General features: G+C 36.3%; 2 protein-coding genes across 2 annotated transcripts; both read right to left on the bottom strand.

Moving 5' to 3' along the window:
- Positions 1-946: 946 nt before the first annotated feature.
- Positions 947-1,876, bottom strand: LOC118617657 (olfactory receptor 5H2-like). Its single transcript, XM_036243648.1, has one exon. The coding sequence runs from the start codon at positions 1,874-1,876 to the stop codon at positions 947-949; it is 930 nt and encodes a 309-aa protein (XP_036099541.1).
- Positions 1,877-10,238: 8,362 nt separating this feature from the next.
- On the bottom strand, positions 10,239-11,168 carry LOC118617655 (olfactory receptor 5AC1-like). The gene has a single exon (XM_036243647.1). It carries the CDS (start codon positions 11,166-11,168, stop codon positions 10,239-10,241), a length of 930 nt encoding a protein of 309 aa, XP_036099540.1.
- Between the last annotated feature and the right edge of the window lie 7,168 nt (positions 11,169-18,336).

The raw sequence follows: 18,336 nt of genomic DNA, 5'->3' as shown, positions 1-18,336 counted from the left end.
GCACATGCCCAGCTTGCGGGCCTGATCCCCAGTGGGGGGCGTGCAGGAGGTGGCCAGTCGATGTTCTCTCTCATTGATGTTTCTATCTCTTTCTCCCTCTCCTTTCCTCTTTCTTTAGCGGAAACCGAACCCGGGTCTCTCCGGACCGCAGGCGGACGCTCTAACCGCTGAGCCAAACCGGCCAGGGCTCCTTTCCTCTTTGTTTAAAAATCAATAAAGAAAAAAACACACAAAAATATATATATAGACAGCTGGAAAGGGCCTTTCAACATCATAGACAGCGAGAGACAACTCCCCTCTTCTTGGTTCTCATGAAAGAACATTGGGCTAAGAGCATTTTCTTATAACTTGGCCCAACCTTCACTGCCTTAACTCTAGTCTCTTTTCTTTCTGCTTTGCATTTCCTTATTGTTTATTTTTCTGTGTGATGTATAAGTTGAATCCCCACCAGAAGTAAAATTCACCATGTCCCAAATATAATGGAATGGAAGACCTTTGGTGGCTAACAGAATTCCTGTGATTTGCCTCTGTTCAAACACAAACCTGCCCAATCCACTGTGGATTAACTGTGATATGCTTCTTCAGGCTGCTCAGCTGTATTACCATCAAAAGCATCAGAGTAAGTCTTGTTCAGAGAAACAATACAATTTTAGTGCTTAATCCATTTATGAAACCACATTGAGAACATTTAAGCATGTAAAATATTTTACTTATTTTTTTCTTTAATAATTTTAGTTTGATATGAACATGATTAAAAATTTTTGTTTTTGAATAAAATATGCACACATATTAAGGAGGTTACTAGGTACTTCTACCTTAAGTCTTTACAATAGTAGGACAACTATAACTGCAAAAACTTAGAACACTAATCAAAACAGAGCTACATTTAATCTGCACAACATTTTGACTGTTTTAATAAAAAAGAGAACATACATTAGTATGAGATTTAAACATTTCTCTTTAACACTTTTGCCAGTGAATCTAGGACTTTCTTATTTCTCAGGCTATATATAATTGGATTTAGCAAAGGAATGATGACAGTGTAAAACAGAGAGTCCATCATGTATTGGTCATCTGCTTGTGCAGATCCAGGGCGCACATACATGAAGAGAAGAGAGCCATAGTATAAAGACACAGATAGGAGGTGGGCTCCACAAGTGGAGAATGCTTTTCTTATTCCTTGAACAAACTTCTTTTTTAAGATTATAAAGAGAACAAGTGTATAAGAGATGATAACAGTCAGTATGGTGAACACCTGTATTGACCCAGAGAAAATAAAAACCATCAGAACATTAATGGAAGGGTCAGTACAGGAAATCTTAAACAAGGGCAAGATGTCACAGTAAAAGTGATGTATTATATTAGAATTGCAGAAGGTTAGTCTGAATAAAACACCTATATGAATAAAAGCATGAAGAATACCACCTACAAATGATGAGACTAACAGCCGGATACAGAGTTTATTGGTCATAATCACTGGATAAAATAATGGTTTGCATATGGCCACATAGCGATCATATGCCATTGTTGCCAGCAGAAAACATTCTGTAGTTGCACTGAATCCAAAGGAAAAAAATTGTATCATGCATTCAGAGAGAGATATCATCTTACTCTTGGTTAGGAAGTTGACCAACATCTTGGGGGTGATTGTAGATGATATCCAAGCATCCACAAAGGCTAAACTCCCAAGGAGTAAATACATGGGAGTATGAAGGTGAGAGTCATAGCAGATGAGAGCAATTAAACCAAGGTTTCCCACCATGGTAATGAGGTATATCACCAAGAACACCAGGAACAGGGGGATTTGCCACTCTGGTTGATATTTAAGTCCTGTGAGAATAAACTCTGTCAGCAAGGTTGTATTTTTCTTTTCCATGTTTGTACTCTATGTTGCCTGAAATAAAATGGGATAAATGAAAAATATATATTGCTAAGGATTTATACCAAAAATATGGGGGAGGATAATTGAAATAAGACCATGCATATCAGAATTATCCCCGCCCCTTAATTTTTTACCTCTATAATATAACTAATTTTGGGGTGATTTAACAAATGAAAAAAATGCAATTATTTCAGTTCATAATGTGCAGAAACAAGCAGATTTATAAAAACAGTGCATTCTAAAAAATTATATACAATGGGGACACCATTGATTGTAATAGAGAAATTCTGCATTTGAAATATGGATATAGGGTCAAGGGAATGGGAAATTTGATGGCTAGCTGGGGAAATAAAATTAATTGATTGCCATGTGAAGAATCTTGAACTTTATTCCTGAAGCAGTAAGAAAGCAATGAAAATTAATAGTTGGGGAGTGGTAGTCTAAGAGATTATAAAAAATAAATACATGGTAGTGTAAAACATAGGCTACTGGGAAGAGAAATTTGAGTCAGGAATACTAGTCAGAAAGCTGGTAGTCATGTCCAGTGATTCCTAAACTAGACTACACATCAGAATTATCTGAGGAATTTTTTGTGCAAAATATAGATTGTGAGATATTATTGTAGAAATTGATTGAGTGGATCAAGAATAGGGTCTGTATCTATATTTCAAAAAAATTTTCTCCAAGTGATTCAAATGCATGTCAAGTATTGGGAGTGATAACAAAAAGTGAGAGATAGATGCAAAAGAATTCAGATGTAGAGTCACTAGGACTAAGTGACATATTAGTTGTGAAAGGGGTGAAGGAGATGGAAGTCGCTTGGTGACTGGGTAAGCTGGTCATCAAAACTGAGATCAAGCCCTGGCCGATGTGGCTCAGTTGGTTGGGTGTTGTCTTGTGTACTGGTTCCTGGTCAGGGCACATGCCCAGGTTGTGAGCTCAATCCCTAGTCAGTGGTGGGGGAGGGAAGGAGCACCTGCGGGAGGCAGCTGATCAATGTTGAGATTTTTTTTTTTTTTTTTTTATCCTCAACCGAGGACATTTTTCCATTTTTTGTACAGATAGAGTGGGAGGGAGAGAGAGGAAGAGAGAGAGAGAAACATCGACGTGAAAGGGACACATCGAGTGGCTGCCACCCGCACAACCAACCAGGGCCGGGGACAAACTGCAACCGAGGTACATGCCCTTAGCGGGAACCGAACCCGGGTCTCTCCGGACCGCAGGCCAATGCTCTAACCACTGAGCCAAACCGGCCAGGGCAAATGTTGAGTTTTCACATCAATGTTTCTCACCCTTCTCCTCTCTATAAAAACCAATAAACTATTCTTAAAAAAAAAAAAAAAAAATCAAGAACTCAGCTGCAGTGGCTAGTTTGTGGAGAGAGTATCCTCTGAAATCTATGTGAGACATACTTAATAGTATGCGTCTACTAGAGCTTAATAGAAAGAGTCTTAGGAGTCATTGGTATAGTTGAGGCATATTTAGTAATGAATTATCCATTGGAGAGTGTGCATCAAGTAAAGAGAAGCAAAGCACAGAAAGCAGCTGGAGGAAGTTATATTAGAGAGGTTTAAAGTGATCATGCAGCATATATTAGATGACCAACATCTGATCTTGTTTTACACCACATAGTTTTGGTGACTGGCAGAGGTTCCCATCCATTCAAGAAGCATACATGGCTAGAAGTTGACTTTCCCATCTCCTTTACACCTAGAGAGGGGACTTGACCCAGATTTTGCAAATCAAACCCACCTAACCTACATTTAGAATATGGAGAGAGGGAGAAAATGCACAGGATTTAAAGAGAATATTGATTGTATAGGCAGAAATATGAATACTGCAACAAATGCATCCTGCATCCATAAAAATGGTATTGTCAGTGTAAGTTGGTATTTCAAATTCATGTAACAGGGACATGATTTTGGCTGATGAATCTGTCTTCTGTTGCTGCCATTTTTTTTCCCAGCTGATTCTTCTAACTTCTGTTACACTTCTTTGGGCCAATTTCCATTCAATTAACTCATGTTCTGTTGCAACCAAGAAGCCTGGCTAACACCATAGGAAGAGTAGGTAGAGACAGGAAAAGGATTCTACTGAGCAGAGTGATCAGAGAAGCAGGAGGGCAATTGGAAAACTGAGTGTTGTGAACTTAAAATAAAAGATATTCAAGAATAAAGTGATGTACATGACCCTGGCCTGTGTGGTTCAGTGGTTAGAGCGTTGGCCTGGGCACTGAAGGGTCGTAGGTTTAATATCTGGGCAAGGGATGTGTCTCTCTCATAGCAATATTTCTCTCTCTCTCTCCCCCCTTCACTCCTTCCCCTCTTTTACTCTCTCTAAAAATTATATCATTGGTGAGGATTAACAATAACAAAAAAATGATGTCATGTCAAATACCAAAATAAATGCCCTAGTAGGACAAGGAGTTATCAGATTTCACTGAGTGTGCAAATAAAGAGATTTTGTGTGGTTTTAGTGACAGCAATTTCATTATGTGATGGAGTTGAGGCCAGAAAATAATGAGAAGTGAAAGGAAAAGTGAGTGATACAGAGTAATACAGTACCAGAAATGTGGAGAACAGTTGTCATTTTTCTACTTCTCGTATGCATGCACAGGTAGGGTGTTTTGTCTTTTTTTCCCTTCTAGAATATTTTAGTAAAAGTTTTCAAAAGAGAGGAGAATATTGGAAGGCATTGAGAAAAGAAAGAGAACAGAAAAATGGGAAGGAAATAAGTGTGTATGAAAAGAAAACAATGGGGAGGTGAGTAACAATGGGAAATAACAGACATGGATAGGTAAGTCTAGGAGAAACAAGCCAAAGGAGACTGAGAGAGGTAGCACCTGAGAAAGGCTGAAGAGGAAAGAAAGGGAAAGGCTTAGGGGTGAATGTCTTAATTCTGGCATTCCTTAAAAGTGGTCAGTCCTAAGAAACTTTTCTTTTTCTAAATTTAAATTTTATTTTCCTATGAGATATATGTATAAAGAAACATTTAGATTTAAAATTTAATTCTATAAATTTTGTTGTTCATAAATATATTAGTACTGCCTAGAAGTTCTTTCCATAAGTAAAAGTTGCTTTCTTATGTTATTACAGTGATTGGAAGTGACCTTCTCTAGAAATCCTGTTTGTTTTACTTGAGAGCATTTTCCTCTATACCAGTTGTGGGTTGTGTGTGTGTGTTTTGCCAAATAACTGAGCCAAAACTGGTTCCCGAGTACAAGAAATATAAATTACAAGTGTCAATAAGTCCAGTTGTTAAGTAGATTTTTATATGGAATGTCTTTCCTTCCCTGCAATCCCAATCACTAAATAATTGAAAACTCTTAAATTTAGTTTGTATGGGTACTTATTTATTCATAAATACTAGAAAGCAGAGTGGAGAGACATGTACATATTTCAATATATATACACCGAATTTACCTTATAAAATTGTTATAGTTAGATTAATAAAATAATAAAATATATTAGAGGCAACAGTTTAGTCTTAATTGCTATTTTGTATAACTAAAGTTTAATCATGAAAATAAAATACACAATTAATTCACTATTTTTTTTAACCATTTCCACCTGGCTATTTTGACATTTTATAAACCTGGTCTAAATTTATATAACTTAAACAGTATTTTAAAATTTTATATAAATAACAATGAATAGTATACAAATAATTTCTCTTACCCATATCTTTTAAGAAATTGTAGAGATTCTTTCAAAACATTAGGCATTCTAAAGTAGAAAATATACAGTAGCACAGGAATGACAGTAACAGGCTACATAGCGATTCTTCACACACAGATTCACTTTGGAGGCTTCATTTCCCAAACTCAGGAAAGTATTGTTTATATTAATTTCTTTGAACATAAGACTCAACCAATTATACAACCCTGTGCTTTTTCCAGAAGAGAAAGGAGTGAAAAACTAAAATTCCCATGATAATACCCAATTATTCCCTTTAGGACAAGCTACTGGCCATGGTGCACTTGGACATGTAGGAGAAATCTATGTTGTTCCACAGGTCATTACAAACTCTAAATTTATAACCATCAAGACATATGGACAGTCTAGTTTTAATAACTGAAATGAGATATACTGAATTATGAAAATCTAAAATTATTTTAAGTAGCTGAAGTCTGTATTTAAGATACCAAGTTAAATGGACATTGACTTTCAACTTTGGCAATGTGTATTTTTGTGCATTGTAGGGCACCAACTCTTAAAGGTTTGAGATAGGAGAATGAACCACTTTAAAATTCCACTTGAATCTAAATAACATGTGGATAAATAGATTGTTTTCAAAGTAGTGAGAGGCCTCCAACCATTAATATTTCTGTACAAGTAATAACTGTGTCATGTTGAAATAAGATGGTAGAGGTATGCCTAGTTCCTGTATCAAACATTCAATTCTACTTTAGGGGAACAGGGGTATCTCAATTTATATTCTGCCAGACCCTGAGACATGATATGATTTGAGTGCAAGTAATTTATTTGTGAATATTTGATGAGTGAGAAAATGAGAAAGAGGGTCAGGAAAGGGAATATAGCCAATAAAGGGTAATTCATGAAACAAGTTACAACTGTGGGCAACCAAGCTTAATCTTTTTTGAAAACAGCATGAGCCAGTATAGAGCATGAACTTCAAATTTATATCAACCAAAGGGCAAAAACTTCTAAGTATTTATTCACCAACTCTCATTGTCATTGGTTGATAAATGGTCGGGGGTAGATTTTATGAATAGCATTCACTTCCAAGATCTTAATAGTATGTATGCCTTAAGTGAGGGGGTAGAATAGCTCCTTTCAACAGTGAAAGTCCTCATATGCAGATGTATAGTTAGAGAAGATATGGGCAGGCACCAACAGTATCTGTGACAGGGACTCTACAGGAATCAATGAGCAATATAATCTGTGATTCACAATGAATGAGCCATTCGACACTAGCTATTACAGTGGGTCAAAATATCCCTCACACAACCCATTCTCAAAAAACTAAAAGTGTGGTCTGTTCAGAAGTAACCGAAGAAATGAAAAAATTTGTTTTTATGGGATTAGAAAAGTGGAAAGCAGTATCTCAAAAGTGAGTCATAGCATACAATTTGTGCTACATGGCAGGTAACATAGGGCCTCTTAACTGGAAGAGAGTCCCTGATATTGGCCAAAATTCCCCTAAAAGAGAGATGAATGTTATTTAATTTATTTTGTAGTGTTTAAAATCTAAATAAATACTTATAATACAGTTTCCACTAACATTATTATCATCGATGAGTCCAGTGTTTATGGTCTCTTATACACTGGCAGCCAGCCACACAATATTGGGTCATGAATAGTGTTCCTGAGTTTAGCATTGCACACAGCTTGCATGGTTATTCACAATCCCTCTGCATACACTTTGTCTCAACAGTACTCATATATCCCATTATTTTTCTATCAGTAGTCGATAAATATTGTTCTACTGTTTTTGTATTTTCAGTGCAACAGATGGGAAGTCAGATGTCACTGTACTTACTTTTCCTTGTTAATAATCTAGTCTTTCTGTCTGGAGGCCAGTAGATCTCTTTACCCCTGTAGTCTGGAACACTGTGCCAGGAGCATATTCTCTTTGTGGTTAGCATACTGTAGGTGACCCCCATTGTTTCTAGGAGATGGCTTGATGAACTCTAGTTTAGACTGAGTGAACCTGACTTGCCCATTCTAGAATCACCAGTTTAGAAGTGGTAAATGCTCTATAGGTCCCCTCCAATAGTAGATTCTCTCTTAAATACTCTTAAAAGAAAAATTCTACAATCTTTGTAATTTTCAAAAGAGTTTTAATATTACATGGCTTCACAGCTCTTGTGTTTTAAGTAATAGTGTCCTTCTTCACAACCTAAACCATTTTCCTTTGCCTGGTTGAAGAGATGAACTTGCAGAAGCATGGATGGATTGGAACTTGGATCTCCATCAGTACCAAAGATATTTCTGTTTAGTTCCTCCTATTGTATGACAAGGGCCATTCTTACCTGATTTGATTAAAATACATTTTGAATTCAGTTGGCTTCAGTGTGTACAGTACAGTGTTGTGCTGCAGTCTCCAGCCTTGCATAGTCCTACCTTGAATACCTGTTATGTCCATATGTTGGCACAAAATGGCACCAGAATGTTACCAGTGACTGGACCTCAGTTCAGCAGCCTTGGTATTTGAGTTCTGACTGAGAAAGAATTCAAGCTAAAACTCAAATACAAGCAAAAGTTTATTTAGAAAGTCACAAAGATAGAAAAAGAGAGCTGTAGAAGTGGGCTCAGGAAACAAGTTACAGAGGCCAAAGAAGGGGCCTTGGAACTTGGGAGAAAAAAAGAGGCAATGAAGACACTTTCTGGGAAAGGAGATAGGGAAAGGCATCAGCGTGCTACATAGAAAGAGCCACACTGGGTTCTGTGTCTTGAGGGTATTTATCTGGAGGTCTCAGGAGAGGATCCCAATAGAATATTCATCAGCTTTCCATGTGTGTCAGTTTAGGGTCATGGTCTCTACTGATTGGCTGGTGCCAGGGGTCATTAGTCGATGCAGCTGGTCCTGATGTCAGCCATGGCACTGCTTGTCTGGTTTGCTGCTTTTCTCAACCTGGAGCTGAAACCCACCTGAGGCCTAGATGTTATCCTTAGGGGTTAATGCTTAAGGGAGTGGTCCTGAAGCCACTCTTCATTCCCTTGTTCCTCCTTCGAGGGGGTCTACCACATAACTAGTGACATGCTAGGGGATGAAAGGTCAGGAGAGGGTCCGAACCACATGACCAGGGATATGAAAGGTCAGGGGGTCTAAATTGCATGAGCAGTGATAACGCTAGGGAGGAAAGGTTACTCTGGGGGGCAAGGTCTTTGTTTTCCCAGTTTTGCTCTTTGCTAGGCACCCAGGGCTTTCCACCCTGGAGACCTTCTGTACCTGACCCATTGTCCTTGCTCTGCTCATGCCTGTCTAACTGCCTACCACACATACATCAGGTTTTCTGTATACATGATTCTTCCTTTCAGTTCTTTTTTTTTTTTTTCCTTTCAGTTCTTCCTTACTGCTCAGCCTGGTATTGCTGAAGATTTTGCAACAGCCATGGATAGCCAAAGTTATTACAATTTCAAACAAATTATACTTTCACCACTTTAGAATTTCTTTACATTTAGGATATGGCCAACAAAGAAAGTCACTACACATTTTTTTTTAAAAAGAAGTCAATGAGCCTGGCCAGTGTGACTCAGTGATTGAGCATCGACTCATGCACCAAGAGGTTGCTGGTTTGATTCCCGGTCAGGGCTTATGCCCAGGTTGTAGGCCTGATCCCCATTGGGGGGCATGCAGGAGGCGGCCAATCGATGTTCTCTCTCATCAATGTTTCTATCTCTCTCTCCCTCTTCCTCCCTCGCTCTAGAAATCAATAAAGAAAAAAGATTAAAACATAAATAAATAAAAAGCAGTCAATGAAAAAAATATATTACATTGAAGATTTTTGCAATCATTTCAGATGTGAGAAACATTCCAGTGGCACTCGAATTAACATGTGGTACATCATGTAATTGCACAAGTAGGTTATTTCTGCTTAAATAATCACAAACATGTAAGAGATTATAAGCAAAGTGATAACTATGCAAATTTATGGGTTTCTGCTTTATAAACATGTAAAGATAAATATAATAGACTTCAAATATTTGAGAGGATATACCCTGAAAAATTCCCAAATCTGGAAATTCTTGAATACCAATATTGATTGCCTATATTTTCCCTGATATAAGGCACTTTGCATTTTCAAGTATTTGCAATATATTTCATATATATATTCATATACATCGAATACTTTTATTCAATAGTCTACTTTATTTTTCCAATTTTGTTATTCTCAATAAAATCTGCCAATATTTTATATTCTACACTAAAAAAATCTTCACTACAAAGAAAGTTTTATCTTCAGGGACAGTTTCCTCAAAGAAGTCACTTAACCTGAGTCTCAGACAGTTGAGAAACAACAAGAATTTTGATATGCAAGCTCTGGACAATTGTCTTGGCTCAGTCACACCAGCCTCAAACAAAGAAACATGCAAATTTCTGCAACAGTAAAATTATAGACTACGGTGTCTAATTTATAGGGAATTGACAAAGAGTCAAAAATTATATATTTTAAATGCTTAATTTTAAAAATTATGTTCTATGTTTAATAAAGAGTTTAGTTGTAAAAGCTCTTCCACTGAAACAAAAATCTATTGGAGCTGACTTGCACCATCACAGCACATAAACTACTATAGACACTAGCCCTCTGTTTAAACTTTAAAGTCAGGGCTGATTTTCATAACTCCGATGCCTTGTATTGTGCAAAGTTTGAAAATTTCCTTTAAATTGTTTATTTATTTATCATTCTCCTCAAGGCACCTATAACATCTTTATTCCTCAGGCTGTAAATAAAAGGATTTAACAGGGGAATTATGATCGTATAAAATAAAGAATACAGTTTATCCTGACTTTCGATGTGGCCAGACCCAGGACGCACATACATGAAGAACAGAGTGCCGTAGAACAAGGAAACAGAAAGCAGGTGGGCACTGCATGTGGAAAAAGCTTTGCTTCTGCCCTTTTCAGACTTTGTTTTTAGGATGACAAAGAGAACGCGGCTGTAAGAGACTATGATGCTCATAAAAGTGAAAAGTTGTATAAACACTGAAAATATAAAAATCAGGAGCATATTAACTCTAGGGTCAGTACAGGAAATCTTAAATAGTTGTAAAATTTCACAGTAGAAATAATGGATTACATTGGACTTGCAGAAAGTTAATCTAAATAATAAACCGACATGCATCATGGGATGGAGAAACCCAATAATATATGAAACACCTAATAATTGAATGCAGAAGATATTGGACATCACTACTGAATAAAGCAAGGGGTTACATATGGCTACATAGCGATCATAGGCCATCACTACCAGGAGAAAACATTCTGTATTTGCACTGGAAGCAAAAGTATAAAATTGGATGATACACTCAACCAGGGATATCATATGATTCTTAGATAAAAAATTAATTAGCATCTTGGGAGTCACGGAAGATGAAGAACAGGTATCTGCAAAGGCTAAACTGCCAAGAAGTAAGTACATAGGGGTGTGTAGATGGGGATCCTTCCAGATGAGAAAAATGAGTCCAAGGTTGCCCACCATAGTGGTTAGATAGATGCCCAAGAACAGCAGGAACAGGGGCACCTGCAGCCCTGGAAGATCTGTAAGTCCCGTCAGAACAAACTCAGTCACCTGTGTTTTGTTTAACTCCATCACGTTCATTCAGGCTGAGCACTGCGAGGAAAGAATAAGTGAAGAACCCAGTTATAAAATACCATAAAAATAACATTTTACTTGAGAAAAATGCATCTTCCTTGTTTGTTTCCCCTTTAATCAGAACATTTACCTTTACACTTCATGAAAAGTTACTTACAAACAATAAGTATTTGGGAAACTGGTCCTAAAAGGTAAGAGAAGTTGGCCTTTTTGTTAATTTGGAAAACTGATTGCAATTTAATAATCATCTTCTAATTTTAGAAATATTTGAAAATAGAAACCAAATTAAGCTTTTAAAATATGGATTAGCTAATATTTAGATTAGTTATCAAAATTATGGCACACATTCTAAATAATACAGCATATCTCTCCAAGTTAAGAACAGATTGAAATGCTCACTCTGATCATTGTAATTGTAATACAGCTAAGATATTAAATAAAACATAATAATATAATAAAGATATAAAATATAAAACTTGTAGAAGATAAATTTATATTTCTTACTGATATTATATTGTTATAATTAAACAAATAACACTATGATTTTAATAAATATCAGATGGAGGATGACTATGTAAATAATCACTAGATTTTTCTATGCAAACAATAACCAACAAGAAAGAGAAATAAAAGAAAAATGTGCCCATTTTATTAGCCGTAACACTTTAAAATACATTGAAATAATTTTTAAAATATTTAAGACCAATGTGAAGAAAATTGTAAAAACTAACTAGAAGGCATTATATATTTTCTGAAGAAATAGACAGAAAAATGTGTTCTTAGATAAAAAGTATTATAAATATGTCAGTAGAGTTTAAATTCATTTCGATTAGAATCCTAATCACTTTTTTTTTTTTTTATCCTCACCCGAGGACATTTTTTCCATTTTTTGTTCAGGTAGAGTGGGAGGGAGAGAGAGGAAGAGAGAGAGAGAGAAACATCGACGTGAAAGGAACACATCAGTGGCTGCCACCTGCACAACTGACCAGGGCCGGGGACAAACTGCAACCGAGGTATGTGCCCTTAGCGGGAACCGAACCCGGGTCTCTCAGGACCGCAGGCCGACGCTCTAACCTCTGAACCAAACCGGCCAGGGCAGAATCCTAATCACTTTTTAGTGTAGTAGCATGAGCATAAAATCCATGTAAAATAAAATTATTTTGAAGAGATAAGGAAAATAGAAACAGTAAGAAGTCAAGTGTACAATGGTGTTAAAACATAAAACTATTCAAGAGAGTATATGGCATGGAAACAAGAAAATATAATAGTGAAACCAAATAAAGGCTCCAAAAACAGATTCAAGAATATACTGGAATTTAATATATTACGTGGATGACTGCATTGAGAAAAATGATGATTTATTCAATCAATAGTATGGCTATATTTGTTTTTCTGTCTAGAAGAAAAGTACAAATGACTCCCTTTCCTATGTCTATTTTTAAAAAGCTTCCAGATCAAGGACTTAAAACTAAAAATTTTATCAACAAGCAATTAAAACATTCTACATTCTAAAAAATTTCATGAAATAAATATAATTTAAATATATTACAAAGATTTTTGACTAGTATAAGAAACTCATAAATTACAAAGAATATAGGTATATTTAATCTAATTTTTAATTGCAAGAAAATGGAATATGTATCAAATCTCCAATAAAGTAAAAAATGCATAAAACTTTGGAAGAAATATGTATAGTAAATATGATAGGTAAAGTATTAATATCTATCACATATATGTCAATATTACAAATGGATAAGAAAAGTCAAATAATTCAATAGAAAAATAAAAATGAAATTGAATGAATAGGTCACAGAAAAATATGTTAACACAATTAATAAATGTAGGAAAAGATGCTCACCTTCCCCAGTGCTCAGGATATGCAAATAAAATAACAATAAGACATACATTTTCACTCCTCAGATTTGCAAATTTTACTGCTTATGGAAATTTGGAAAAGTCTAATCTCACACTTAATTGGTGTAATGTAAATTATTAAGCCTTTTAAAAACAATTTGGCAGTGTTTCTTTTCTTTTTTTTTTTTTTTTAACATCCTCACCCGAGGACATTTTTCCATTTTTTTTTGTTCAGGTAGAGTGGGAGGGAGAGAGAGGAAGGGAGAGAGAGAGAAACATCGATGTGAAAGGGACACATCGAGTGGTCGCCACCCGCACGACCAACCAGGGCCGGGGACAAACTGCAACCGAGGTACGTGACCCGGGTCTCTCTGGACCACAGGCCGATGCTCTAACCGCTGAGCCAAACCGGCCAGGGTGGCAGTGTTTCTTAAAAAGAAATATACTCTTCAACCCAGCAAGCTACATCTACAATCCATTCTATAGCACTTCATGGGGAGAAAAATCTACTGCAGTGTGGTGTTCATGTGGCAAAAAACTAGAAATAATATGAAAACCAATCAGGATGCTGCAATAGTTGAACAATTCCAAGTGAGTTCTTTTTCTTCCAGTTGACTCAAAGAAATTTTCACAATTGTTAGGAAAGCAAGAGAAATAAGATGCAGAGAAATGTATATGAAATCATCATATTAAACCAACATAAAACAAAGTCGTAAAATTCTCTGTATATCTATGAATATATGTACATATATATTTGCATATAAACATGGAAAGATTGTATAAAATGATAGATTCCTGGTTAATACTTATTTTTTATTTTATTTTATTTTTTTTTATCCTCACCCGAGGACATTTTTCCATTTTTTGTTCAAGTAGAGTAGGAGGGGGAGAGAGGAACAGAGAGAGAGAGAAACATCGACGTGAAGGGACACATCGAGTGGCTGCCACCTACACGACTGACCAGAGCCGGGGACAAACTGCAACCGAGGTACATGCCCTTAGCGGGAACCGAACCCGGGTCTCTCGGGACCGCAGGCCGACGCTCTAACCGCTGAGCCAAACCGGCCAGGGCTTAATACTTATTGTGTACATAAAAGAATGAAGGAAAGAAGAAGAGAGATAAATAGCTCCAAAAGTTTTTCTGATAAAAACACAATATATTTTATTTATCCTATTTATACAATTATATATATTTGTATGTACAAAGAAATATTTAAGGATAGTCTTAAAATTGTTAATAGTTAGAAAAAAAAGAGAAACAAGAATACAATGTTATTGTATTTAGTGGGTAGAAATAAAAATTTTAATGAAAATACAGGATTAATTACAATTAAATTTTTTGGTAAAAGTATATTTTAAGTTCAGAATATTTTTGAATTCTGTAGCATATATTTTCAGTGATATCTGACTTCAATGATTGAGAGTGATTTTTTTCTTTCTGCCTATTGTTGTTTTTTTTTTAAATCCTTACCCGAGGACATTTTTTCCATTTTTTGTTCAGATAGAGTGGGAGGGAGGGGGAGGAAGAGAGAAAGAGAGAGTGAGAGACATCCATGTGAAAGGGACACATTGAGTGACTGCCATCCGCACGACCCAACCAGGGCCAGGGACAAACTGCAACTGAGGTACGTGCCCTTAGTGGGAACCGAACCCAGGTCTCACTGGACCGCAGGCTGATGCTCTAACCGCTGAGCCAAACCGGCCAGGGCCTGTCTATTTTTTTGAATAGACAAAGGTATTTTATAAATAAATAAAGCTAAGTATACAAGTACAATAATTGTTTTATAGATTTCTTCATATTTAAGTGCTATTCTTTTGGGGCATATTAGCAAATATTATATAATTTTTGTCAATTTTGTGCTGTTTAAATAATTTGATTTTGTTCTATGAAATACATTTTTTTTTTTCTAAAAGTAAATGCAAATGAAGAAATCACAAGATGTTTGGAGGTGAATGCAGAGAATTTTAGATTACATAGGAGAAACTACAGCCATAATTTGGTGTGTAAGTTTAGTTGTTTCTCAAAAAAAGTAAATAACACAATTTTATATACATACTTGTGATTTATAAATTATCTATTTACCAAAACTGGATCTGTTTAATTTTAAAATAGGTCCAAAGGCAATCTTTTTCTTAATAGTTCAACATTAGGGAGAATTATGTCATTTCTCATGTTCACTGAAAATAGAACAAGAAAAATAAGCTTTAAAAAATTATCTTTTAGTGTTCTATATATATATACCCACAAGGAGCTCTGGAAACACAACACAAGAAACCTGATTGATATGTCTCTGCTGAGAATTGGCCTGTGGACACTGAGGGCAATCATTTTGTTTTCAAAGTGGAGGTTTTGTCCTATTCTAGCTTTGTTGCCATCTTTAAACCCATGATTGATACCTCTCATTTTCATAGTTAGGTCAAGGGTCATTAGGCATTTGGAATCTTTTTCCTTAAGATACGCACACACGTGCACACACACACACACATCTCACCATACATCTTAAAGAGCCGAAGAAAATTATCATTGGTGACTTTAGTTCATCTTTTCATGATCCCATGAATAAATTAAGCATAGTTTAGTTGTCATACCATGACAAAGAAATTTTTCTATAATATAAAATAATCTCTGAAACTTTTGAGTCATTATTTTTTTTTCATTTGTCTCATTCTTTTATTATTCCAAATTTACTATTAAAAACAAATCTAATAATGCATGTCTCCTCAACAGTAAAACATCTAGTATTTATGACAGACATCAAGAAGATGAACAGAAAATCTCAGGGTTGCCAGGATTTTCATTTCTTACCTGGACATTTTATTATCAAATAGGCAAACTGGAAAACTATAAATAATTAAAATTAGACAGATCTTGATGTCCTCACTCAGTTCTTCGAAGTCTTTGGGAGATTGAGAAAATGGTTGATTTTTGAAGTAAAGACGTTGGGTTTTCAAAGAAAATGTTTTTCTTCTACTGTACTCGCCACTAGGGCAGAGGCATCGTTTTAAATTGCCCACTGCTCCCACATCCACAGCTGCGTCCCCTCTTCAAACCCTCTAGGAAGAAAAGTAGAAGTTGCACAATCAAGCAGTGTTTCCTCATGCAGAGATTTTCCTTGGAAACCTCAGCTGCAGGAACATATATATTTAGATGTAGTCTGTCAAATCTATTCATACATAGAAAAGTAAAAAGAACCTTGGAATTCCCTCAATGAAAGTTTCCAGTGGATTCCCTGTAGGATGAAGGCAAAGTTGTTCTACTTGTTCTACTGGGCATTGTGAGTTAATCAGCAATCACCCCAGACTCACCCAACTGTAACAATTAGAACCACAATTTGTGTCATTAGGGTTCACTGTGAGGGCAACTTGACAAACTGCTTCTGAGAAAATTTTAGGACGTTCATTTCCTTTATCTCATTACTCTTGATGTTGCCACTTTCCAGCCATCTCAATGATTCATCAAATTCAACATATCCAAAACCAAATTTAGTATCTCATCAAACACTATCACTAAATCTGGACCTCATCCTGTCTTCCTATTTTCCATTAACGTCATTACCATCTACTCCATTTTAAAAGAAATAAACCTGAGAGTTGTCTTTGATGCTGAGTTCTCCACCTCCTTCCACCCACAAAACTGTGTCAAAACCATTATCAAAATCACAGTTTGTATCTCTTTAATGTCTGCTGAAACCATCTACTTCTCTCCAGATTAAAAAAATCTTCGTCTCCTGCCTGGAATACTGACATAACCTTTAAATAATCTAGGTGTATCTTGTAATCTTCTCCCACCATTCTCTACATTTGAGCCAATGTCATCTGTATAAAAAGCCAAACAGCTATAACTCCTCTTAAACTCATAAATATTTAACTTCCTATGGCTCTTAGAAAAAAGATCAAAATCATTAGGACTTTCCTTCTGAAAGGAGTGGGAGAGAATAATAGAATATAAAACTAATCATAGTGGGGCACTAGCCATAGTTGCAAGAAATATTAATAATGATTGCCTTGTTCTGATGAAAGAAAAGCCCATTCTGACCTGGCTGAGAGGCTAGGCCTCCGGAGTTTACCTCAGAAATGCGTTCCATTCCCCGATCTGAGAACAAGGGGGACTACCTGACGTCATGGAAAGATTAATGACCTGGTTATCGGAGCAGTGGAACCCTGGGAGGAACCCTGGAGGTGACTCATGGGTTATTGGAGTACTGAAACCACCTTTTGCAACCCCCAGCCCACATTCCTGCCCTTGCCAGAAGCTTTTGGAATCCCCCAGCCTGTGATTATAATCACCTGTGACCACTTCACCCCCCCTCCTTTTTTCGCCTAACTGCCTTTTCTCACGTAGACTTTGTCTCTACCTTTTAAAAGCAGCGGGGGGGGGGGGGGGGGGGGGGGGGGGCAGATTTTTACAGGGTGACCTGCTGCTCTCCCATAGTGCCAGCAATATTGGAATAAACGTTCATATATGATTCAACCTTGTCTCTTCTAAATAGGTTCAAGTAGTGACAGGTGGCCCCGACCCATTGTTGTCTAATTTCACATACCCTTATCCTAAAACATATCCAATTAGCTTTCTACAACGTTTTTGTCAAATGTAGTCAGATTTTTCAGGCAAATGATTCTGATATTTCTTTGACAATAAAATTGATCTAGAACTTGAAGTTAAAAATCAGAATTTCATCTGACTATGTATGTAATGTTGCTAAGAAAACAGTTTATTTCTTTGTTTTTATCATCTTATTATAGGAATAAAAAGAGTTCTCTTGAAAAGTGGCCAAGCTACCCAGTAGCACCCTAGTCCCGTTAGGTTTCTACCCGATATGCTGCCTCTGTGGGAGGAGAGGTGCACATACTCTGTGAGTGAGGTGGCTAAAGCTCATGAACACAACTAGAAACCCTGGAAATGCCAACGGTTGGCACGGTGTTTTTTTCCAGTGACATAAGCAGGACATAAAAGCTTCCAAGTATGAAGATGACAAACAAGAATTATGAGCTTGTACTTTTCACTGCCTTAGACACAGCAGAACATGCAGCAAAATCTGTTCTTGGTACAGGACAGTAAAACTGAAAATTTCTGATAAATCTGATAATTTATGACTCAGCTCCTTTGAGTTGCAAAGGTTTCCTCTGAGAGATACTTGTGGTGTAGTAATGGAGTGAGATTTACTCAGATAAAAGGAAAAGTATGCTGTCTGTGGGTAGCTCTTTGGTTTATACAAGTTTACTACCGAAGGCTTAGTGGTTTCTTATCAGAGCAGTAAGTTTTAAACATTGCATTATATATGGTGTCCCCAAAAAATGAATAAACAACTTTGAATAATTA

Source organism: Molossus molossus, unplaced genomic scaffold (assembly GCF_014108415.1).
Source record: "Molossus molossus isolate mMolMol1 unplaced genomic scaffold, mMolMol1.p scaffold_m16_p_5, whole genome shotgun sequence".
NCBI lineage: Eukaryota > Metazoa > Chordata > Mammalia > Chiroptera > Molossidae > Molossus > Molossus molossus.
Note: the sequence above shows the minus strand (reverse complement) of the source record. Positions and strands in the feature narration are given on the sequence as shown.

What these genes read in the sequence shown, in the direction of transcription:
- LOC118617657 (XM_036243648.1), bottom strand. Translation starts at nt 1,876, where the DNA reads ATGGAAAAGAAAAATACAACCTTGCTGACAGAGTTTATTCTCACAGGA.
- LOC118617655 (XM_036243647.1), bottom strand. Translation starts at nt 11,168, where the DNA reads ATGAACGTGATGGAGTTAAACAAAACACAGGTGACTGAGTTTGTTCTG.